This window comes from Sparus aurata, chromosome 20, assembly GCF_900880675.1.
Source record: "Sparus aurata chromosome 20, fSpaAur1.1, whole genome shotgun sequence".
In the NCBI taxonomy this organism is placed as follows: domain Eukaryota; kingdom Metazoa; phylum Chordata; class Actinopteri; order Spariformes; family Sparidae; genus Sparus; species Sparus aurata.
In genome coordinates, this window is record NC_044206.1 from 19,913,391 (window position 1) to 19,938,599 (window position 25,209).

At 40.9% G+C, this 25,209-nt stretch overlaps 1 protein-coding gene across 5 annotated transcripts in view; it reads right to left on the reverse strand.

Annotated features, from left to right (window-relative positions):
* opn4b (opsin 4b) overlaps nucleotides 1-25,209 on the reverse strand; it is a 105,196-nt gene that overhangs the window by 6,837 nt on the left and 73,150 nt on the right. For 3 of the 5 annotated variants that reach the window (XM_030399813.1, XM_030399814.1, XM_030399811.1), the window contains 10 exons: nucleotides 23,565-23,701; nucleotides 22,177-22,310; nucleotides 17,177-17,380; nucleotides 14,405-14,576; nucleotides 13,145-13,306; nucleotides 11,817-11,924; nucleotides 9,249-9,420; nucleotides 8,940-9,131; nucleotides 6,448-6,519; nucleotides 446-3,664 (listed from right to left, as the gene is read on the reverse strand). In XM_030399813.1, the coding sequence (XP_030255673.1) occupies nucleotides 3,467-3,664; nucleotides 6,448-6,519; nucleotides 8,940-9,131; nucleotides 9,249-9,420; nucleotides 11,817-11,924; nucleotides 13,145-13,306; nucleotides 14,405-14,576; nucleotides 17,177-17,380; nucleotides 22,177-22,310; nucleotides 23,565-23,695 (1,545 nt within the window). In that variant the 5' untranslated portion in view covers nucleotides 23,696-23,701 and the 3' untranslated portion in view covers nucleotides 446-3,466. Of the gene's footprint in view, nucleotides 1-445; nucleotides 3,665-6,447; nucleotides 6,520-8,939; nucleotides 9,132-9,248; nucleotides 9,421-11,816; nucleotides 11,925-13,144; nucleotides 13,307-14,404; nucleotides 14,577-17,176; nucleotides 17,381-22,176; nucleotides 22,311-23,564; nucleotides 23,702-25,209 lie in introns of those variants that run through there. The other 2 variants (XR_003981850.1, XM_030399812.1) reach the window with 2 other exon arrangements.

Sequence of the window (25,209 nt, forward strand, 5' to 3'; positions counted from 1 at the left end):
AGAGGTGAGTTGTTAGTTACAGTCTAAATCGTCTAAATCAAAATGACTTTGGAATCAAATTCAAGCAGAAGTTCCTCTACGTAAACTACAAACTCCACTTTCCAGCTGCGACTAAAGTTGTTGTCTTCCTGCAACAACTCACCTTTCTAAAGATTTAACAGTCCTGTGTGATACAGATGATCTTTTTATTTAAAAAATAGGTAGGGATCATTTCCTTAGTTTTGTCAGACACCTTCACCTGTCAGTGAACAAGAACATCACTTTGAGTGGATGTTGCTTTTACGGTCGGAGTCGCCCCGAAGGATTAAGTTGCAGCACGTCGCGACCGCCAGCTGAGGCGATCTACTGAAACGACCAAAAATATTATGTTATTACCCAAATTACTCTTTAATGCATGTTCTAGTTCAAGCATCACAAAATCACGAGGACACATCCACCAGTCGAGCATTTTTAAACCATTTTTATTTAGAAAAATAAATAATAAACAACACAAAACATTTTGTACAAAGAAAACAAAAACATGAAACCATCACTTCATAGAACATCACTTCAATAAAGCAGAAATTTCATATATAACAACATTATGTATTTGTTTTTGTCGAAAATTCCAAATTTTAGCCATATGTCATTTTTGTACATTCATTGACGGGTATACTGCAGGACAGATGAGCAGCGCTGGGAATGCATCAACCCTCGTTAACAAACACTCTAATTTGACGATCGGTCGTTAAACAAACATAACGATGACGGCGCGTGTCAGATTTAAGATCGACGCCTGAACAGAACACTTGTTACAATCATAGTCAATGATGCAGCAGACTTAGGAATCTCAAAGGGAACTGCAATGTACAAAAAAGTGGAGAAAGAAAAATAGCTTTTGAAGACGTGACGTTCGTTCAGTCGGACAGATTTTTAAAAGGTGACGCTGCTCCGTGTGTCTCGATGAGGTCGACAATCACAATCCTGAAACCAAACTCTCATAACGGTAGAGTCACGTAGAAAACCGTCACCTGTTGATCTAACAGTACATGTTTACAGAAAAGTATGGCATCAGGAGAAAAGCAAAGTACAGTACTGACTTCTGTTTTTCAATGCGAACACACACACACACACACACACACAGTGTTAGCTGATGTGTTATGATGTCGTGACATATTTGTGACCTAATTTGCCCAAACTGTGGTACTTCGGGTCACCAGGACTGGAAAAATCAATGACGAAGAGCCAGAGGGGGTGAAAACAAAACTGACTGTTTCCTCTGCTGCCCGGTCGCATTGTATGTCTGATTACACAGTTCAGAAGTAAATCACCTCGTATTAAATATGCGTTGAAGCGTTTTTCAACCACTAGAGGGCAGAAAGACTGGACTGAGCAGCCGGTTTATCCGCGCTAACGTACAGCGTAAGAAGTGCGTCCCAGAGAATAGTTAACGATACAGTCTCAGTTTGCGTTGGATTCATCTTACGGCTAGATTCCATCGGATACGTGTCCGGTCCGGCTCCGCTCCGTCCCAGCTCCAGCAGTCCGGACCCTGACCGAGCAGATACGCAGGACTTCTATTTCTGCCGGATGCCAGAGCACGATGCAGCAATTGAGCCAAATTCAGCCGGAACGCAAAGGACACGAATCCAGTGGAATCTCAGTGTCAGAGTCAACTGTGCAGTAAGTAGGCCATTTTTTATTATTATTATTATTTTTTTACATATTTATATTAATGCACCACCCCAGAAAGACATTGCACTAGTTCTTCAGATAATAAATACAAAATTACTCAAACGAAATAGAAAAATTCTCCAAGTTCAGAAATCTACATGTGTGGGCTGCCTGAATACATTTGATGTTTTGGGAAACGCAGACGCTAAAAAAACTACTTAGTAGAAACAAAGCAACATATTAAGATCCCGGTGAAGTTCTACTTTCTAGCCACCTGTCGGGTCATTTTGGCCCTCGGGACTTCATCTGCCAGCTCCTGTGAAAAAAAAAAAATCTCCAAAAATTAGCACGTATAAACTCCTGAAAACAGTGGACTGGCTCATTTCCTGTTTCAGGTGTGGATGCGTTCGCCTTCCTGTTTTTTTCTGGTGTGTCAACATTCGACTTGAAAAACTCTGCTGGAAAACAGAGAACAGTAGAAAGGAATGTTTTTTTATATAAACTTGATTATAAAATACTCATAAGCAGTAACATTCAGAATCAGACACATCGTATTTTATTTGTCGGACGTAGCTATGGAGCGAGCCTTCTCGCTTCTTTCTTTTCTCTGTTGTTGCGCTTGCACAGTGCCGACCAGGACAGTGACAGTGTTACAGTTACGTGGTTACTTCATCATATATTTTACTTCTGTGCTTCTTTCAAAGCAGGTCGAGCACTTCTTGAACAGAAATCACAATGGTGTTTTGGACGCGGGGAATGTCCCACTGATGAGAAAAGCCAGATGTTGCGCTCCGAGAATTTGACATGCGAAAACTCTGTGACGGTCCTCCTCAGTTACTCGTTTACTCTCTGACATTAGGTGCTGTGAAAGTGAACTACCTCTTGTCTGCTCACTGTTTTATATTCAGAAATTTGTTTTTTAGCTTGGAGCAGGCTCGAAGTTGTTTGTATGGTGTTGATTCGCAGGGGGATCTGTAGTGCCACCAGGAAAAAAACACTGCTTAATGCATTTCTAAATCAATATTTTTAGTTTATTCCAACATCCTTAAGTAGAAGAAACACAAACAATAGACATACTTAGTGCTGGGTTTCGAGAATTGGCTCTGTTTTGAAAATGATTTCATACTTTTAAGAAAGTATGGAGCTACTTGTGTCTACGCCACAATGCATGTAGTGTGTAAAATATGGCTCCGGAACACCAATAAAAATGATATATTTAACAGTTTTTACGTCCCCAGCTGACTTCTTAATGGCCAAGAATCATAAAAAATTAAACCGCAAAAACATAACAGTGAACATTCAACTGCTGTGTGGCATCATCAAGAGGACTTAACCTTCAAACCAACAAAGAATAAGAAAAAGGGATTATAATTTATGACTCTTCAACTCAAATATTTAGACGAGAATCTGGACCAAGACGAAATAAAAATCCGATGGATACTCAACCTTTGAGAAAGAGACTCTTCATATTGTGTTTTTAAGGCTGATTCGTTGCCTCTGGCTCTGAGGTAAAACCATCTCCGACCACCATGATATGTCAGAAAAAGTACATTAGCGTGTTTGCGCGCATGTAAGCTCATGTACTTTTTTAGATTTACTGGGCATTCACGCTCACTTGCTCACACTCAAACTGTTGTGCAAAAAAACAAATAATAAGGGCATGCTCTGGTTTTAAGTTACGCTAAGTAGCAAAAAGCATGCTGGTACAGAAAAGTACAACGGAGGAAAATACTGAAACACACTCCCACACACACATACACACACACACACACACACACACGATTACACTGTTGTTGCACTTTTGTCCAGCTGCTCACTGTAACACTGTCGTCTCCAGTCTGACGATATCAATGGGTTCCTTCGCAACTGGGTTGTAAGTTTTGGTCAGTTTGAGCTTGCCATGGAAACCGGGAGGGCTGTGCAGTATACACGGGCTGGATATGGAGGTGACAATGACGGATGGCGTCTTGTACGTGGTCCTTGGCCCCGACTCCTCCATCACGTTCTCCAGCTGTGTCGGAAGAAGGGAGGGAAGAGGTAGAGATGTTCAGGTATTGTGACTGAGGACTGTTGAACCGTATGAACTGTCGCTGTGATCTGGATCAATACAACTCTCCTCCACTTAACCTGTTAGCGCAAGGCATGAAGCAGTCACAGCTAATCAAAGGCATTGATTGTTTTGGATTGATGAATGGCTCTCCCACAGTGCCCTTGATGAAGGTGGACTGACGACACGGTCGACCGGGTGAGATCAATGGCTCTGCGCTTGAGGAGCAAAGTTCTCCTGCTGAGTATGTTTAAGTAGATCACTTCTCTTTTATTACAGCTAGGATCTAATAGTTGAATAATTTGAGAGACACGCTTTTTTGCATTCTTGCCGGGACTGAAATGAGAAAATTAATACCACTCTTATGTCTGTTAAGTATTGAAACTGCTGCCAGAAGTGGGTTAGCTTAGCTTAGCATCAAGGCTGGAAAGAGGGGGGAACAGCTAGCCTTGCTACGTCCTAAGACAGTGCAGAAGAACTAAGTTTAATGAATATGACAGTCAATAGCTAATGTTAACATTGAACCACTTCCTAGCTAACATGTGTTACGCTATATGATAGATGAGGTATACATTTATTTTAAAATAACACACATCTAGGACACGTTTATTTACACCTGGAGGTGAAACGCACCGGATGTAATCAAACCCTAACGTTAGCTAGGAGGTGCCTGAATGCTAACATCAGCTAATATGTTGCCTATCATGAAATGTGGCCCGAATTTCCTCCAGATTGTTCTGTTTCCACCCCAAAAATGTGAGAGGACATCGGACCGCATTTCAAGGTTAAGCAACATAGCCAACCTATTAGCCAACGTTAGCATTAGCCTCCTAGCTTACATAACCGTTTGATTATAACTAGTGTGTTTCCCATTACAGGTTTTAATAAATGTGTCCAAAATGTATGTTGATATTTTAGAATGAATGTATGCCTTTTCTAAGAAACATAGATGCTAGGTAGTAATGCTATCTAGAAATCTAATAACATTAGCTGTTGACTTACAGAAGCTAACGGGTCATCAAAAATGTTGCTTTACGTTGAAAACTGACCAGATGTCTCAAGATTTTAACTGTCCAACTGTCTGTTCAGTCACAGATCAGTGAGGAAGCGCTGAAAATATTTTATATTTGAAAAAATTTGAGCTCTGATGTCAGTGTGATGTTGGAGGAAAATGGCTGCCATGAGAATATGGCGTATGGGGGGGGGGGCAACAAATCAGCCTCCCTAAAGCTAGCTAATTAACATGCTATCTTGATTGCTTAAACTGTCAAAAAGAAGCACAAGCTGTGGCTTTACAGGGGGTTATACAGCATGTGACTGCACTACAAGAGTGGTATAATTCTTCTCATCTAACTCTTGTTAAACTGTTCCTCAGACGTATGACTGTGGAGAAACAGGAAGAAGGAAGTCACGCAGGAGTCAGGCGATTGTAAACAAAAAGGTTATACAAACTATCTTGGAACTTAACAGGAACAGTTAACCCAAAAACATAGGGTTAAGTCCATCTGAAGTCTTTATCTGTGAATGGAAGTCGTTCTTTGTACCAGAGCAGCTCCATCAAACAAGGGTGATTTTCAGCACAACATTCTTTTCTTTTCTTCTCTACAGAGCAATCAGCCAGTCGATAACTTCTGTGGGGGAGTAGTCAATCAATCTTTACATCAATTCACTCCTTTGTATTGACAGTGGGAGGCATCCGAAAAACAGACAACACAATCACTTTGGTTGAAAGTGTGAAAGTATGAGCAGATAATGGCAGCTTGAAGTAATGATTAATATGGATGTCACAGCAGAAGGAAATTAATGAAACTGGATGGAACATTTCACGTTACATGCAGAGCTATTTTCAACGATCTATTTCAAATGTTGAAGGATCATTGAGTAGTGCTGTAGAATGAGTGACATGCCCCTTTAATTAGCGCTCAGATTCAAATGACAAACATCTGGACAGGACTGAGGAAGGCTGACAATGGTAAAAGTTATTCAAAACATATAACAAATCCCTTGAAAAGACCAATACAAAGAAGGAATGTATCTTAAGAGCTACATTTTAACCAAATTTAAAAAAAGCCGACAGAAGCAATGACTCTTGTTTCCAGCCACTGCTGTTACGCAACTATAAGGAGGTTATGGTGTATCTAAAAGGACGCTGCTGTCACACCTCAAAAGATGAAACATAAAGGAGGAAACACATTATTTATGATCGTTCGATGAGTTGATTTGATGAATGTTTGTCTACTGGAAAAGATGAAAATGAATAACAGTTGGATGGAAACTAAGGTTGAGCAAGCGCTCAGCTAACATGACACTACAGTGCATAGATTAGCTTAAAAAAACTGATGTATCAATGTTTTTCTTTTTCTTGTAAACAAAACATTGATCTGAAGCTGAATTCTGAGGTTGTTCTCTAAATGTTTTTCTAATAAATACGAAATACTGATCAACTCATAAATTTCACATTTAAAGTAACAGCCTCCGGTTGAACCCACCCACTTCTGGCTTAAGCACCACCCACTTCAGCTCCAAGCCCCGCCCCCCGAGATGATTCGGTTGCTTGAACTGACACTGATAATGTTGTAATTCTTTTTCCACACAGATGATAGTTGTTAGTACAATAAATTATCGTCGGTTTCATTTTTTCATGGGATTTGTTGATTTTCTTGATTTGAAAAATAAAAATAAAAACACTAAAACAGATGCCACATTAACTGCACAGGGCGAGAGGTGAACGAGCGATGGACTCTTACAGTAGCAGGCAGGTGACTGGTTGTCTTCAGACTCATGTCCGACATGGAGATGTCTTCAGGCTCTGTCAGAGTCTGAACAGTGCGCACATAAACAACAGCCATTTAGTGTTTGTCATTGACTAAAACTACAGGTCACATTATTAGTAAAAAACACAGCAAATTTACTCTTGAACTCTTTGAATGTGTTGTTTCTTCCCACAGTTCACACATTATCCCAGTAACAACCACATGTGACAACAGCAAGAGGATTAAAACAGCAGCAGCTATGGTCTTGTTGTTTTTCTCAGAAATCACTGTGTTGTTAAAATCTCATCAAAATAAATTCCTTAGTTCAAAAGGTGCAATATGTCAAAATTTGTGTCCGCGCCAATTTCCAAGAGTACCAGCGGGTTGTCAACGATTAAACGCTGGAGTGAAAGTGTTTATCTTTTGCTCTGTGCAGATATGGAGGCAGATGGAGGTCAGAGACAATCAGCCAACTTTGACTGCCAACAAGTACACTACTTTGAAACACAGGGCAGCATCATGCAAGCTGTGGATTAAGACTGAAACACCCAGATTATTGGATTAGTCTTTGGACCCTCGGTAATGGAGTCCTCGCTGAACCTGACTGGCGTGGCAGTACGCCTGTATGTGTGTGTGTGTGTGTGCGTAAAAGTGGGTTACTTGTGTTTTTTTTTTCTGTGAAATAAGATGATTACAGTGAGACGGAAATGCTCCGCTGCCCCACATAGAATGACCTGTCGTTTTCCACTGACTTTACAGAGCGATGCTTAGAAATGTTGCAGACGGTCACCAAGAAGCTCCGTTCATACAACCCTGATCCCAGGAAATTTAGGGCGCTCAGTAAAACGTAAATTAAAAGCAGAAGGCAAATCCGTATCGACCTGAATTCGACTGATTAACGACAAGCGACGTTTGAACTGATCCATTTCGTTGTTTTTTTGTAAACATGTGCTTTTATTTTAAGTTTGATTCCTGTGACAGGAAAAAGAGAACGGGGCAACTCAAGACTCGCCTCATTGGTAACAGTACGAAAGGGTCGTCTTTGACAGGCTCACCACTTTGTGAGATAGCCCAGCAGTGTAGGAACGTCATTTCTCATTGCACAGTTGTTTGGAATTTAGGGATTTCGTCATCTTCAATCAATCACATCATCAAAAAATTCAGAGAATCCAGAGGAATCTCTTCACAGGAGGGGGCAAGGATGAAAACTGAAAAATGCCCCCGACCTTCGACCCCTCAAGCGGCTCTGCACTAAAAACAGATGAATGTAAGAAGGACATCAGAACGTGGGAACACTTTGGAAAACTGTGAACAGTTTGTTGCTGCTTCTCCAAATGCAAGTTAAGACTCGATCATGCAAAGCGAAAGTAGTAGATCAACAACACCCAGAAATGCCACTGACTCATGTCCTCCTCGAGCTAAAGAGGAAACAGGTCATTCAGATTGTTCCCAAACACCTACTGAGTGTTGTTACAGGAAAAGGTGATGTAACACGCCTGTCTAGCAGCTTTTTTTGGGTTGTGTTGCCGGCATCAAACTCAAAATAATAAGTTTATCCGAACATTAAACAGTGTTCTCTGTTTTTGTTTATGTTTCACACAGCTTCCAAACTTTTCGGGGATCAGCGTTACAGTATGGCGTTTTAAAATTCTAGTTGTTAAATTTCAAGCAAATGTTTGAGCATCGTTTTCGTGGCTGCTGGCTGATGAAGGTGAGACGTCGGTGCTCGGCCAGAACTAAATTTGTAGTCTGTCATATGTCTCTACTAGTCTCAAGTCAAAAAGGCTGCTGGAGTTGTTTTTGATTTTGTTGTCATGGCTTTTAGTCCAAAATCGCTGGTTTTAAACCTTCATTGGATCAATTATCTTACTCCAGATCAGATGGTAGTAGCTTTTATAAAGTCGTCCTTCTTTGAAGGTTTGTGTATTCTTTCCTTGAACTTAGTATCTGTATAAAATTTGAAATATTCTTTAATTGAAGGTGATAAGTTAGTGTTAGCCAGACTCCAAAGCAGAGCTGCAAGTGAAGCTAAAACACTGGGATCACAAAATCAAACCACACAGTTCCAGGGGACCAAAGCAACTCGACCTCATCGGATTACACGCTTCTTCAAGACCGTGAAGAGCCTGGATTTTTAAATGGGCTCCAACTAACATGACCTCATAGACTTACTTGCCATGCAATACTGAACATAAACACGACGTCTATTGAATTTAACAGGACGCCAAAACAATATGACTTCAATTTTTACAATTTGGAGGAGAGGATTAAGATCAGACCTGACGTCATGCCAAAACAGAAGCATCAGGATACATCGTAAAAGTTAAAGTGGGAAAAGTTAAACTGAGCCCTCCATGACGCTCTGACGCCTGACGCAATAAAGACAGGAATGTGCGACTTCCACATTGCGTCTTTTTAATACAAATTTTGCACATTAAAGTAAGTAAGTGACTGTGTGTTGACGTAAAACAGACGCTGATACTCACTGTGATCTGCGAGAGGAGACATATGGCCGGGTCTGTGGGGTTGTGGGCGGCGGTCCTGTCAAACTCTCCCATGTTGTGACCTCTCACCTTTGACCTCTGGCTGGTATGGCGCACCTGTTTGACATCACAGGATAACTGGCGACTGACGGGCGTCCGTGATGAGATGTCCTCCTCCGCGTCTGAGAAGCGAGCCTGAGAAAGGAAAAGGAAAACACAAACAGACTCAAATCGTTAACCAGTGAGTCGAGGCTGTTTGTCAAAGTGAGCGCAAGACAGCGACATACCATATTAGATATGAGATACACTCACTGATTCGCTCTCAGACAGGGAGGAGTTGCGGGGCTTGTTGTGGCCTTTGCACTCTGATTGGCTGGTGAGGGTCGATCGCCGGGTGGACTGGAAGCTGCTGCTGCTGAAACGGTCTCTGCCGGTAACGCACAGCAACACCCCGAGGTAGGGAATGTACTTGCTGATCGCCGACCTGAGAGAGATGAAGAGTCAAGGCCATTATCGATCACATTTTATTATGTGACAGAGAGGTGTGTGTCTCCCTGGACATCCCTCTAAACTGAGCTGAAGTAGGCAGATTTCCCTTTTAATGAGGAACAAAATAATCAACAAACAAAAACAAACTCTGTGAACACATTAAACCCGAGCAGTGACAAGACAGAGCGGAAGAAAAAAGAGAAAGGTCTCTGATTTACAGTCGTTTATTAAGGGGTCGTGGCACTGTAGACTACTGCAAATTAAGAGAACACCTTCATTAATTTGGCAACACGTACGCAGCTTTACAGAAAAGACAACCAAGTGATTCCACAGGACGCTGGTGCTCATCCACCGTCTCTTTCTGTTACTGGCTTTAGGCTTTAATTCACTTCTGTATTTATTTACATTTGTATTATCTCAACTATTTATTAACCTTTCCCCATTTAATTTTCCATTTAATTTATTAATTTATTAATTTTTAACTTAATTTGTGCGTCTGCTGAGTTTGAAGGAGTGGGGGAGCGGGAGGAGATCTCCGGGATTGTTTTTTAACTTTTGTTATGCAAGAAAACATGGATTTATCTTCTCTCCTGTTCTGACTCCATTGTTGGGCGTTAATATTCTGTGATTGTTGGCTGCTGACTTGAGCTGGAGGGGAAATGCACTTTACTTCATGAACGTAATGTTACAGAGTCTCTGGTTTAGTGATGAATAGAGTGAGAGGCTCAACTTATTGACACACACACACACACACACCTTTTTTTAAATCGATGGCTAACAGTCAGAACGTCGATATTTTACAGAAACGGGACATTGATGCAGCTTGCATCGGCCGAGCAGCTGATAAAGTCAAGAATAGAGGAGAACAAACGCAGCAGGTGTTTGATGGTTTTGCAAAGGTGACCAGCTGATTGCAGCCGAGCTCGTTGATTGTTCACTCTTTTCTTCGAGTACCCGGAGTTCTTTCTCTATACAAGAGCTTGAGTGTGCAGTGAATGTACGGCCCATTGTAAACAAGGAACAGACTGAAAGCACTGCCTCTGTCGAGGTCAGTATACGACAACTGCCTGCAATCATCATCATCACCCCGACGACTAAAGCAGAGTCTGACAGGAACTTTTCTTGACAGGAAAGGATGAGCGCCCTCGACATCGCTTCTGTCTATTAAAGCATTTTCCCCACTGACGCTGAATTAAAATCATCTATTGAAATGTGATTTTATATCGCAATGTCCTCCGTCAACTGGTGCCATGTGACGCAAACAACATTTTAGAGCCATAAATGCCACAGGTACTACTTTAAAAATGAAGGAATCTTTGTAGGAAACTGAAAATAAATACATAATTTCTATTTAAGTGGTTATCAGACTTATTTACTTGAGCCTGATGAGCAACTAGAAACTTGAATACATCTGCTTGATGTCGACTGAGTGACCTCAGCCCAGGTTTTTAGGCCAAGACAAACCTGGCAACACAGAGAAAACCAACTCAGTTTTGCCCGCAGCAAGAAGAGAAAGAGCAATACCAAGAATTTAACACACTGTCCGACCAGAATAAAATTCAATATTTACTCGGGGAGAAAACCGATATGGCAGCCAAATGTGTCAAAGATACATCTGCAGGAGTGAAAAACAGAAACACATGAAACTTCACCGAGCTACTTTAGAAATCATCCTCCTGGTTCTGAGTTTAAATCTGCTTTCTTCTGTGATCATCACGTTCGATTGTTAAACAACTCACTGAATCATACTGACTTCAATACGTTGGTCGTGTGTTTTTCTTTATTTGTCTTCATAATGTGCGGCACAATCGAGTAGTTGTTGTGTGCAACGTTTTATATCGACACTATACATCCTCATGCACTCACACATAATTGAGGTCATTCCAAACAACAGGGTGTCTTACAGAGATGTAACCCACTGAACCTCTTTATTGTCAGCAGCACAACACTTTGACAGCCAGAAGAGTTTTAAACTGTTTGCAATAAATACGGTTATTCAGTGTTCACATTTTTCCTTTCAGGGGAATCTGCTCTGTAGAACTATTGTTATTATTGTGTTGACTTGTGTTGAGTTATTGCTACGTTTGGACAGTTAGTGGTTACCCTAGTGAGACGCTGCGCCATTTTTTTGCCTTGAGTAGGAATGTAGCCGCTTCCTACACACTGCTACTTTTACTATATTGATTTTTGTTGAGTTTTGCATATAAAATCATATGTGCGAGAGGTGCTGAATGTAGAAAAATTAAAAATAAATCTCACTTAAAAAAAAAAAAGAACTTGAAATTAACAAAATGCAATAACATGGGTGTCCAATAACATCTTGGATAAATGGTAAATTCAACTTGTTATTTCCACATCATTAATTTAATCTGCTGTTAATAAAACTCCTACCTGTATTTGGGATGTGTTATGGCGTATATGATGGGGTTGTAGATTGCGGAGGATTTGGCGATCACGGCAGGAACAGAGTTCATATACGGAGTCAACATGTCAGCGTACCTGGGAGAGGAGAGCAGGGACAGGCAGAGAGGCGAGAGGAAGAAAAACGAGGGGAGGAAATGAGACACGTTCACGTAATGAGGGAGGTGTTGAGTGTGTTGTGCAAGATTAATGTGGAGAGACAGCAGTGGGAGGCACAGTCACACAAACACTTGAATGGAAAACAATTTAGCGTGACAGCAGCAACATTCTACCTTAAAACCATGAAACCTTCAATGGCGTCTGTTGATGACACACTGACGGTCAACTTTTAATGCTTTTATAACAAGCTGCTCTGAACTGAGCTGCACCGATGTTCATTTGGAGTCATGTTTCTGTCCACCTGAAGGAAAGTCCAATATTCACTCTCTTCTAGCTCTCCACCAACTCCCTAGGGGTCTATCTGGCCCTTTAGATGCTAAATGATCCATAACGTTCACCAGCTGGATTGCTAACAGGTCGAGTACAGTGGGTTTGGAGAGCCTTTTCACAGAAAACAACCCTGTGAGCGCAGCTAGAGTGAACCGAAACGCCTAAATTGGGTCTGGACAGCTGAAAGTTGAGCTGGAACGCATCGTGAAGCTCTGTGAAATAAATCACCACAAGCGACCTCTTCTCACACTGTCATTTGATGCTCTGTTATTATAAAAGCACTGATGATAGCTTGTTTTACAAAGATCTGTTCTGTGATCTGATGCTCATGTATGTGTTTGTTATGGTGAGTATCCCAGAATCCTCATCGGTCGCTGGGATTGGTCTGAGAGCGGAGACTTTTTCTGGCCTCATGAAATTGCATAAGAGTTTGCCCTCCATGTTTCTGAAGTGGGATTAATGTCCCACCTTCCAGGCAGCCGGGGCTTTTCACTACAAGCCGGTGTGATAATCAACCTGCAGGGGCTTAAAGCTTGGTTGATAGGTAATCCTTCAAGGTACATTCAGATTGAGCACAAAGTACATGAAAAGCCAGTGGATGTTCTCTCCTGTGTGTGCTGCCTCGACCAAACTTGCTGCCATCACACACCTGCCTGGTTAAAACGGAGCAACAGATGGACGACCTTCAACCAGGGCGGCTCTAATGACATCTTTCACCCTAAACTGCCACTTCTGCTTCATTATTATGAACCATGGTTTTCATGTCCTATTAGGATGTTTTGACATAACTGCACTGAAGAGAAAGTCTCTGCTGACAAAGCGCCCACACACACAGCACACACAGCACACACACACACACACACGCCTACCCAGCAAATGCAGTGAGGGCTGCACAGGAGTACGGCGCCCAGGAGACGACGAACAGCAGGATGACGATGAGCGCAATCTTGGCCATCTTCCATTCGCTCCTCATCTTGTTGAACCTCTTCGCAGAGTCTCTCGTTCCATCACAGTTGATCTTCGTTATCGCTCTGTCGCACAGAAATATACACCCATGAAACCACTTTTTGTTTTTTCTTTCAATTGCATTTGTAATTTTGGATAGAATTTGGCATTTTTCCTTTCAAGAAGATTATGTAAAAATTGGCTTTTTGTGCAATTTGGCGCCGCCCACAGCTTCTGAGATCGACGCAACTGTCGTAAATGCAGATCCCAGGTCTGTAACAATTTGTCAGATGTAATGTAGAAGCTAATTACAAACACAGCTCATTATGTCCTAACAACGTTGTGTGTTGAAAAGTTGTTTGTTGAAGTAAACATGTATGTAACGCTGTGATCCGACACTCTCACTGGAGTTACATAGTGATGGAGACACAATCTACCCTGTTACAAGACACTGAGCCATCAACATGATTTTTAAACTGTTATTATAAGGTAAAAAAAGTCAAATATTTTGTATTTAAAAAAAAGTTGGCTTTAATCTGCACATAGTTGCAAAGTGTGGTGTTGATTCTCAGTTCCAATCAGTTCATATATGGCCAATAAAAAGTGATTAATACATGTAAATTATTATAAATTGTTCCATAAAGCCCCTTTAACAAACAATGAAATGATGAACTATTGGGTGAACTATTTATTGAGCAATTATTGTAACTGATGTTTATAATACTTTGTAAAATGTTAATAAATACTGTGTGGTTCATCTCACCTTTACAACTACTTAATAAATAGTTTACATAGTGTTTGACTGTTTGTTAACACTGATATAACAAACTAACTAAACTTTAATGAACTGTAAATGTACCATTTATTGATAATGGTTACCATAAAGTGTTACCTTTCCCTTTTCAGTCAATTTATTTTTGACAGCTCATCTAATTGATTTAGACATTTATTCCTCTTGCTCCAGCGCCGCCTGCACAGGCAGCATTAGCGTTCAGGTTGAGCAAGACATCAGTGGAAATCGATAGAAAAGCCCAGACACATCGTTAATCAGCAAGACATCAGTATCAACACGTGAACGGCACCCTGTCAGACGCCTGTGTGTGTTTATGAATGCACGTAGGTGTGTGTGCTGCAGACAGGAGCATGACTTAACAACGTGCGTGTGTGTTTGTGCGTGTACCAACCGCGTTGTGTGTCGGATGGCTCTGAAGATGCAGCAGTAGCTGAAGATGATGACGAAGAGAGGGATGAAGAAGACGAAGGTGAAGAGAAGCATGGTGTAGGAGCGGACAGAGGGGGTGAACGTCATGTAGTCCCAGGAACAAGACGTCATCAGACCTTCAGGGACGTAGGCACCTGTGGGGGAACAGTCACAGTTAAGTGGTTGCTTCCCACGCGGTGACGTCGATACCTCTGACAATACGTGTTTGTTCTGTCAGCTTTTGTATTGTATGACTTACTGCCTCTTCCCTATCTGGGAGACCTTGAACTACTTGCATCTGTAATAGTAACACATTCATCCTTCTGTCCTCCATAGAAGCAGTCTCGATAAAGATAATCTCAGAATCCGAATCAAGTTTTTACATATGAGGAATTTGCAGCTGTTTTTGATCATTAATGATCATTAATCCTAAATTTGTGAAGATATCAAATTATAAAATAAAGTTAAGAGTAACCAAAACATAGGCTAAAGTCCCCAAACTGCCTTAAAAAAACATTGAATTTTGTGAGTTGTTGAACCAGGAAAAACTCAACTGTGTTTATGAGAAATCATTAAAATATGGTAAATGTAATACATGAAGTTCTTTCTTTCTTCATGTTAAAACCATTGTGTCTGTTCGCACAGGGATGTGCGTGTTTTCCTCCATTAACAGTGAGGAAATGAGATCTAATCACAAGTGGTCACTTGAGGTGCATGTTAATGCCAGGTGAGAACAGGGCCTATTATTCATCTGACTCACTGATGAGCTGTCCACTTACGATTGAATCACTCAGGTTACATGTTAATACCAGTTTGGATCAGGGCTTAGGATTCATCCCCTTGGGACCATGAATGTCTCAACCAGTTTTGAGGACAATGTGTCCAATAGCTGTCAATCTATGTTGGACCATCAGCCTAACCTGCCATCCAACAGCCATACCGTGTGCGTTGCTGATAAGAAGATTGTTTGACTAAAATGGGATTATACAAATTAATGCAGAGTTCTCTTATATATAGCAGCACCTGTCAAGCTCAGGCTCTAATGTATGACTGCGGGTCCTCGGAGGCACACGTGCATAATCCATCAGATAAAACAGTTGGAGCTTTCGTCCGGCTGTTTCTACTGTGAAAACAAACACTCGTAGTGTTTGGTATGCACGCCATAGGCTTCTTCTATATTGGACTGCATCCTTCATTTCACACAAAGCCAGCAAAGAAAAATACACAAATACATGAAGAGGCACCACTTTGTCTCGGCATATACATAACAGCACCACAAATACACTAGATATCAAATAGCAGCAGCCTTTGGAAAGCACTCTCCTTTTCTCCAGACACGGAAGGAAGCCATAAGTCACTTTTATTGCGTGTTGTGTTAAGTTGTTGTGGCAGCGGGGGCTCAAAATCCCAGGAGAATTTTTTTGCAGAAAACAGCCACTGCAACAGGGTGAGATACAAGGTGACAGCACTTCAACAGGGACTTCCAGAACATGTGTTTAAAAGATACGTGTAGTTTCTGTCTGAAAATACCAAACATGTCTTGTAAACTCATGAAATAACCGGCTGAGCAAAATAATATAAGTCATTATAGAGACAGAGGCTGTTTAATGGCTCAATAGTGTTCAGTGCCAGCAATCCTCATACGGGTCATTCAATATCAGCTCACCCAGGGCCTCCCAGTTCATTTCATTGATTTTCTTCAATTAAATTCGTGGGGCCTTACAAAATACAATAACTGCACACGCAATACTTTTTAAGTTATGATTTTTTGAGGTTTTGCCCTCTGAGCTAAATTGAGATTCTGGGTCTCAAACATTACCTTATTTTTCGCTGGACTGGGTTGAAAATTGTCCTAAACATCCAAGAGACCCTAAGGAAACTTGGCAACATATTTTTGCTGAATGGTTACAGTAATCAAATTAAAACCAGGAATTAATATTTTACCCAAATGAAGAATGTGTTCTATCACATCTAGACGTAGAAGAGACACAAATCACAACACACTTTTTGGCTCTTTTTGACTGAATGAACTGGGAAAAGTTCTGGATTTTGGGTGGGTTAACATGAAATTACCCTTATTATATAAACATGCAAGAAATATATTTAAATACAGATTGGTTGCTTCATTAAACAGTATATTATACTGTATTAGATTATGTGCATGGCGTCTACTAAGATTGCAGAGCCCATTTATGGACAATGGGTTTGGCATGTCAGGCTCAGTTAAATTGGTTTGATAATTAAATAGTTAAATTTTCTTCTCTCTTTCTGACCAATGGAGTTCCCCAGGGCTCTGTGGTTGGTCCCTTTTTGTTTTGTCTGCATGCTGCACCATAAGCAGACACAACTTATGTGAATTCTTCTTATGAAATCAGTCTGATAGTGACAAAAGTAAAACAAAGTTTTACTAAGACTGTTAACACCAACATGCAGTCTTATTTGGGAAAGCATACAACAAAGGACACAACCTCATCATCCGCTTTTGTTGGGCTGTTGTAATGACAGCTACAGGAAAACATGACGTGATCTATCTTCTGATAACTGAACGTACATTAAATATTTCTTATATCAAATAAAATTTGGCATTTTGACAAAAAGCGAAGTCAGATCTATTTGGCAACTTTCAGCAGGAATTTGACACGCTGCCAAAAATAAAAGCAGCCAGAGAAGAGAAATAAGACAAAGCTCAACAGACTGAATCCCTAAGAGAAATCACGCTGATCGATAATGACTTCCGGGTCCCAGCTGTACTCACTCCAGCCAAAGAAGGGGGGCAGGCTCCAGCCCATGGAGTAAACCCAGGCAGCAGCCAAGATGCTCAGGGCTTTCCTGCGAGACATCGACCCCAGGGAGGCCAGAGGCCTGGTGATCACCACGTACCGGTCCACTGCAATCACCATTAGTGTCATCATGCTGCAGATACCAAACAGCGCTCCGCAGAAGGCGTACAACTCACAACCTGGAAGAGGAGAGTTGGGGAAAGTAAAGAAGAGAGTGAACACGTTTACTGACTGTGGTGATCAGGATGAATTCATTGTAAAAAGTGGATCCTGCAGCTCTTTAACAACAGCTGGAAATACTTTAGCTGATTATGTTTAGTACAACTCAGTTTTACAGGCAGTTTTGGACAAATTGATATTTCAGTCCTGTTTTGTCTGGTGATCATCTCACCATCAGGTTTACTGTATTCCTTGTTAACTTCTTCTAAGCCAGTGGTTCCCAACCTGGGGTCCGCGCCCCCCCTAGGGGGCGCCAGAGACCACAGGAGGGTCACACGACTTTGTCTGTTCTGAGGTTGTGAGGTTAAAGTTATATTTGTGCAACCCTCTGAGGTCACGTGACCTATTTAAGATGACGTAGCAGCAAGACGGAGCCTCAGTGAGTCTCGGTCTGAATTATGTATTGGAGCAGCCTTCAAGCTGTGTACCAGTTTTTAAATTGTGTTGATAGGCCAAGTAAAACCGAACTTATGATAAATAATGTACGGCACGCTTTTTCGTTAACATTACCGTCACGTTTGCTGCACGTTTGGTGCAGGAAGAGACGGTCAAAATGGACTTCTCGCACGAAAGTGTCGGCAAGCAGGAAAAGTTTGCGAGCGAAAAAACACGTTCCTATTGGTGGAAAAAGGCACCACACCAGCCAAACACAAAATTACATGGCAAGACACGTGATTTGGTTGCTGGCGGACAGGAGGAAGTTGTGGATTTACCGACAGTGACGGTGAGAGAGTTGAGAGATGTGTGTCAAATGAAAAAATAACTGTACAGTCACACATGTGAAGTTGTGCTGAAAATAATGACACCAAACAAGGCAAGGTAAATAGTTTTTAAGGTGAAATATAATGGTAAAATCAAAAATAGTCAAAATGGCCAATTATACCCTGGACTGCATAAAATCCCAGTAACACACCCAATCAAAACTCTCTATAATCAAAATTGAAACATATTTCTTGGTCCACATTTAAATTCATTAAGCTATTTATTACCAACACCCCTATGAGGTAGGCCTATTCTGGTTGTGTGTGTGTGTGTGTGTGTGTGTGTGTGTGTGTGTGTGTGTGTGTGTGTGTGTGTGTGTGTGTTTGTGTGTGATACACCTGATGACACAAAAAGGAAGAAATGTATCTATATACATTGTAAAATTAGGAGAATATAGCTGTTGTTTATTTTTGCACATAAAAGTTTGTAATTAACCATTTTATTCTTTTAGTGTGTGCAGGTTGGGGGGGCCTGGCTTGTCTTGGACACAGGCAAGGGGGGCTTCAAGGAAAAAAGGTTGGGAACCACTGATCTAAGCTATGAGACATCTGTTACTCACATGCTCCATTACTACTTTAAGTACATTGTACAGAGGCCTGTCTCCATCTCAGCATCCCGGATTAAGATATTGCACTCAACAGAAGGACAGTTAGTGCAGGACTACAGTGGGATGAGGAAAGGTAGACTATGTGTTTACATAACTGATGCTTGATGCTTGCAGTCTGAGACTGCTGTGCCTACATCTTTACAGAGACCTGGTTCCACCACACTATCCTGGATTGATATGTTACACTCAATCTGAGGACCATTTTCAGAGCTGACAATGCAGGACAACAGCAAGATGAGGAGAGGAGGACTTCGTGTCTTTTTAGAGTGCTATTGCCTTCATTATCTCTTTCATTTTCTTTGTTTTACCCTTTTTTGGTTTTGTATAGTCTCAATTTCATTGTAAATGGAAGCTGCCCAGCAATGATCTCCAAAGGATTGAATTACTAATAATGAATGAAAGTATGATAAAAGATAGATGGATGGGTGACTGAAGACAAATATGGGGGGGAAAGATTGTGAAATACTTGAGAAACTCAACTCTTACAAACAGCATACACTACGAGTGTTCAAATATTTAGATACTCTTATGAGTGTTTAAATATTTAATGCATCTTGAACATACTTACCGTAAGTTTATAAAGTATTACGCTGACACACTTTGTCATTCAGCCAGTGTTAGTGACTTCTAACAAGCCTCTTTGTGTTCCAAGGTGCTGTTCCCTACAGACTATCATTATGCTAAATGTATCCATAATGTATGAAGAAATCTGATGCACACACTCATGCACACTTGCAGATATATGCACATGCCTGAACAAACACACAAAGAGATGGACTTCACACAATCTACAAAATGCAAACACTCAATCATCGCTTTATCAGCTGCCGTCCCTTCAGGCCCCGGGTGCCATTACAACCGGCCCAGTCACACATCATGAAATCACGGCACCGATTCGTCCGAGCACAAGACAAAAATCTAAAATGCGCCGCAATGCGTAAAGAAACTCAAACACATACCGCTCAGGAAAATGTAATATTAATCACGACGCCTGTACAATCGGCATCCTGGCTCGTCTGTGAGTGTTTGACAGCCCTTGTTAACTCACTGAAGCTAATGAAGTCCAGATTGGCTCCTGAGGAACAGCAGATGTTCTCCAGAGGAACAAAAATTTAAAAAAGTCCTGGGGCATTTTGTCCACCAGCAAAGTTCACTGCAGCATGGTCAAGTCAACATACCAAGTATATGTAAAACATCTCGGACAAGGAAAGGTCATTTAATTAAGTCCTGCAGTGAGTTGTCAGGAGCCGACCTTTTAAAGAAGTGCGTTTCCGATCACTCGTGTTTACCTGCTTGTTCAATTTGCGCACAAAAACAAACAACTGAGTGGAAGCTCAGAAATGTGTTTGCAATTACTCAAACTTTTTTACCCTCGGCTGAGTAGAGAGTCACTGTCATCCCTCAACGATTTGATCGAAGCCCTTTCAAAATAAGAGCATGTTCACATATTCTGTTTCGCTCTGAAAAACATCGCAATACGGAAGCTAAGGACTGTGACGCTTGAACTGCAGTTTGTTTGGACTTTAAATGCACAGTATGTAATCTCTGCTGCTCTGGATCTCTGAATCACAACCATGAGAAGCATTGTGGGATCATGGGAGTTATTACTAACCGTTATTGTATCGTGGTTCCCTGACATAAGGGCTGTCCACACTAAGAGCGAACCAAAAAAGATAAATATTTTGTTTTATTTTACATTTTTTGAATTTTTATTCAATAATGTTACATCACATACATTTGAAATGGGTCAAAAAGACCGCCGTGGCCTCTCCTGTGTTAAACGCTTATATAACGTATATTAGACTGCAAGTTACACAACATAAGTCTTTGCCACTGATGGGGTCTCTGAAGATGGTTTTGTCCCTACTGATATCTTCTCTGACGATCACCAGGATAATTAACATTGACTCATACAAATGTATAAACCATTTACTCCTCGGCTCTTTGTTATGTAATGTACAGCAGTAGCAGGTCATCAATATCCATTTTTTCTGAAGCTGCTGACACAGCTGAAGCACGCAGCCTGCCCTTTTGGCGCCACAGTTCACAGAGCAGTATCGATCATCAGCGTGGATGCTCATCATAACTGTACTTGTACATTATCATTATAGTTATCTTTATAGTGATCATCCTTTGTCTGGACAACCCTTTATTTCTTCAACCTCCGCCATATCATCTTGTGTTTCCCCAGGAGTTATAATGACAGACAACTGAATGAAACACACCATTACCTTGGATGAAATGAGGGTGGGAGTTTTGGACAATGCAAGTACATAACTCAAAACAATATATAACATAGGTGTAGTGGTTTTAAACATTTTATTGTGGAAATGTTACACATATGTTTAAATGTAAGAAATGTGTGAAAAAAATCAAGTTGATGGCTTAATTAAATTAATTCATCCTTAAGGGATTATGAACGTCTTGTGAATTTATTTGCAGTAATTGTCCAGGTTGGTCCCTCTAAAAAAAAAAAAAAACACTCTGACGGATTATCTCGCCATCTCTCGAGCTACAGCGCTACTTATAAAACCTCATGATTAAAGAGGTTCACAGGAAGTTTCTATGAATTCTTGTGAAACAGAATGAATGAAAACAAATAAAAGGCAAGGCAAAGTAGTTTTTTTTCTCTGTGCTTTTGATCTACCTGACTCGTTCTTGACCTTTCCTATTATCTGCATCTCTTTGTGCGTTGTGAAAGGGATTGGCAGAAGGGAAAAGAAAAGAAAAAGACGTGTTTTTCGAGGTGGTTGGGGGGTTTGGCTGAAGGAAGAAAAAACGCGAGTCTTCTCGCAGTATCCACGGGTTGAGAGCTGAGCTGCAGATCTGACAGTGATTGGCTGCCTTCATCAAGGTCAGGACAACTCCTGGAGGAAAACAAGGCGCTCCGACTATCAGTGTTTGATCAGTGGAGTGCAGAGTCTCTTTTACCACCTCTCTATCTCTGTTCCCAGTAGGCTGCTCGCTACCTAATACACACTTTAGTGCAACCCCCTCCGAATGCGCTCATGTAAAACACACAACCGACATACAGGCTCGCTTGCTCTTCTTGATTGATGGGATCTGGGTACTGTGGATTCAGCCTTTGGTGCTGCTTTTTAGACTGTAGGACGGATAGAGGAGGGCAGGTTTGTGTATGTATGTGTGCGTGTGTGTTCATGTGTGTGCACAGAATCTTAATTGAACTGTAGGTCACACTCGAAAGGGTAGAGAGACAATACAGGTCCCTGAGGAATTCAGAGAGTTCGTCCATTAATGTTAAAGACGTGTGAGTGCATGTGAGCGTTTATGTGGCGTCGCATTAGGTAACCTGCGCTGCGCTTCTAAATGTAACAGAAGTGTAAGATGTGATGTAATAACGTAAGATGACGTGTGTGCACGTGTTACCTTTCTTTCCAAAGATCCATCGCTTGTGCATGCTGGTGATGAAGAAGATGGGTGTCTGAGTAAAGCACATGAGGAAGTCTGTGACTGCCAGGTTAATGATAAAAATATTGGACGGCGTCCGCAAGCTCCGGCTCCTGCACGCGCACACACACACACACACACACACACACACACACACACACACACACACACACACACACAAGACTCAGACTATGAATAAATCAGACATCTCATTATCACATATATTACTATCATCACAGATCCATACAAAGAGCAGCGCTGAACTGAAAGTTTATTAAACACACACAAAACGTTTTTTTTCCAGACGTTTACTTTTGTGAATTAAAGCCGCTTCTCACTTCCAAAACACGGCAGCCTGATCAGTTGCCCCATGCTTTTAAGTTTGACGCTCTATATGCCCCTCTAGCGTCACTTTTTGAAGCGCCCACTTTGTTGCAGTGGTGTAAAAGAGTGAGAAAAGTCAGAGGCAGGAGTCTGAGATTGGTTGGGGTCGTTGGATGAGTCATACACTGGACCTTCCCTCTGAAGACTGGAGATTACATCTCGTTTGTTACCAAGAGTCGAGAGTGATTTGCTTCAATCGTTAGATAATGAAGGTTAATGACGAGCTTTGCCTTGAATGTAGTCATTTTAACCAGATGAGAGTGAACAGGGGAGTTGGGGGTGGGCGTGGTCACGGTGGCAGTAAACAGTAAAACAGTCAAAACTTGAAGCTCAAATTATTTGTATTCAAAAATTCAGCTGTCTGTCTGGAAAAGCAACACACTGACTGAGGTATATGTAGGCCAAGCAGTGTGTAAATGATTCACCAACACTCTGAACATAAACACTCAAATAAATACACCAATGCAGAGCTGGCTGCAAGCTGACACAAAAACGGAACTAATCGAAACTTTGGTTTAGTCTATATTTCAGGACAATGAGGACAAGACTGGTGATTCTTACTGCTTGTAAGACAAACAAAACCAAACTGCGACTGTTTGACAATACTAATAACAGTCCAGAAGTCAGAATATGTCATAATAGCAAATTAACTTTCTACTTTATTTTGAAAAGTATAAATTGGATGTTGTATTTTACAATTTATTGCCAACTTGACCACAAAGCCCTGCAAGTGACCAACACCAACAGCAGAAGTGAAGATAGAGCGTCCTAGTTTAAAGATTAGGACTGTTGGGAGTGAGAATGTGTTGTAAAATATGAAGTACTCGGAGCATACAAAGAAAGCTGTCATTTTAAAGTAATTGATTGTTGAATTATGTGTAGACTGTTAATGCAAATTTTATTGGAACTGCTTGGCAACATATTTTTACAACATTTTTTACAGTCTAGGGAATACATACACAGAGAAATTGCAAACAAGGTACCTGCAGAAAGCGTACATGACCAGGAAGTTTCCCAGCATGCCTGTGATGCCCACGACCAGGATGACGACACCGATGGTGTAGTGAGCGTGGTCCGGGACGTCTACCGTTGGAAATGGGTGGCTTGGAACCATGGACCCCTGAAAACAGGAAAACAGGACAGACTGGGTTCATTTGTGGAGTTAGACTCATGATATGAAGTCACGACTGATGGTATGGAGGATCATACATTTGAAATCACTAATCATGATTATCTTAATGCTCAGAACAGTTCAAAAGTAACATGGAATCAATACACTATTTTATTAAAACAATACATTTTCAAGTTGAATAAACTTAAAATGTGTAGTTTTCATTTTCAGACCACTTCAAGACTTATAGACAAAAGTTCTTCTAACTTGAAGTCTTTTTGACTTAATGAGTTGGATAATAAACCAATAGACCAACAGACTCATTAAAACATGTTTCTGAAGAAAACAAGATCGGTATATTAAGAGAGTTCCCAGCATGCTTTGCTAAAGCGTCCAACCTCCCCTGAGCCAGTCAGAGAAAAGTTATGTTTGTTAAATATTGATAACATTGCTATCAAAATAAAACAAATAGTTTTGTAATCTTATTCAAGCAAACCTCACATAACATGATACTAAGTTATCACAACACATTTCCACATGCTTTTTAAAAAACATCAGGAGCTCTAGAAAGCCAGAAAACAAAAACAAATGCAATATCTGGTTATAATTTGATTTTTATCAGATGCTTGTGACCGTCTGTGTGTCAGCAACTGGAGAGAGAGGAAATCCACTCAGTATGAATCCCACTCTATTAACTACAAACACATTCCATTCAATCAATACTGTAATAGGTAATTTAGTCGCATAATTATGCCAATAATAATCGTTTTGCGGGCGTTAGCTTGAAGTTTAAAATGTCATTAGGGGGACACGAAGTCACCTCCAGTACATAAGAACCCGCTCTGAACAGCTCTTCTGACGAGAGATGAAAAGCGACTATCAACGCTTTATGCTCCAGCAACTTCTTTGTTTCTGAAGGTCATGAAGACGGTGAACTTTATAGATCTGCGGGCAACAAAGACACTCTAAAAGGCCTCTGGCAGAGCCTCCAGGAAATCAATCAATTACAGTATGGTGTGAAAAGCTTCTGTTACACAATCAAGCGGGTAAAATCATGCGCAGAGTTAAACCATGAAAGAGTGGCGGAAAATATATCTAGATTCTTCTTCGAAGTCCAGTAAAATACTCTGTATATTATACACTGTAAAATATACTCGTTTTATGAGGAAGGAAAATGCATTCAATCGATGAACGTGAACAGAAACTTTGTGCAAGAAAACGGTCTATCCAACAGCATCAAGGATGTTTACTTCCCTTTTCAGAGATCCTTTATTGACTTGCTTGGGAAGAGTGTTTACTCGGAAAAGATCCCAGAAACCAGACTTTGCCGCACACTGAATTTCTTGTTTATGTTGAATGCCTGAAGTGAGGTGTTCTAAGCCGCCCAGGATAAAGTCATGGTCAGAGCATAAAGCCAATGATCCCATGCTTTTTAAAAATCCAAATGTGAATCAAATCTTGAGCTCCAAGCCAAAGTCGATCAAATTGTGGATTAAGAGAAATGTAATGGGACTATT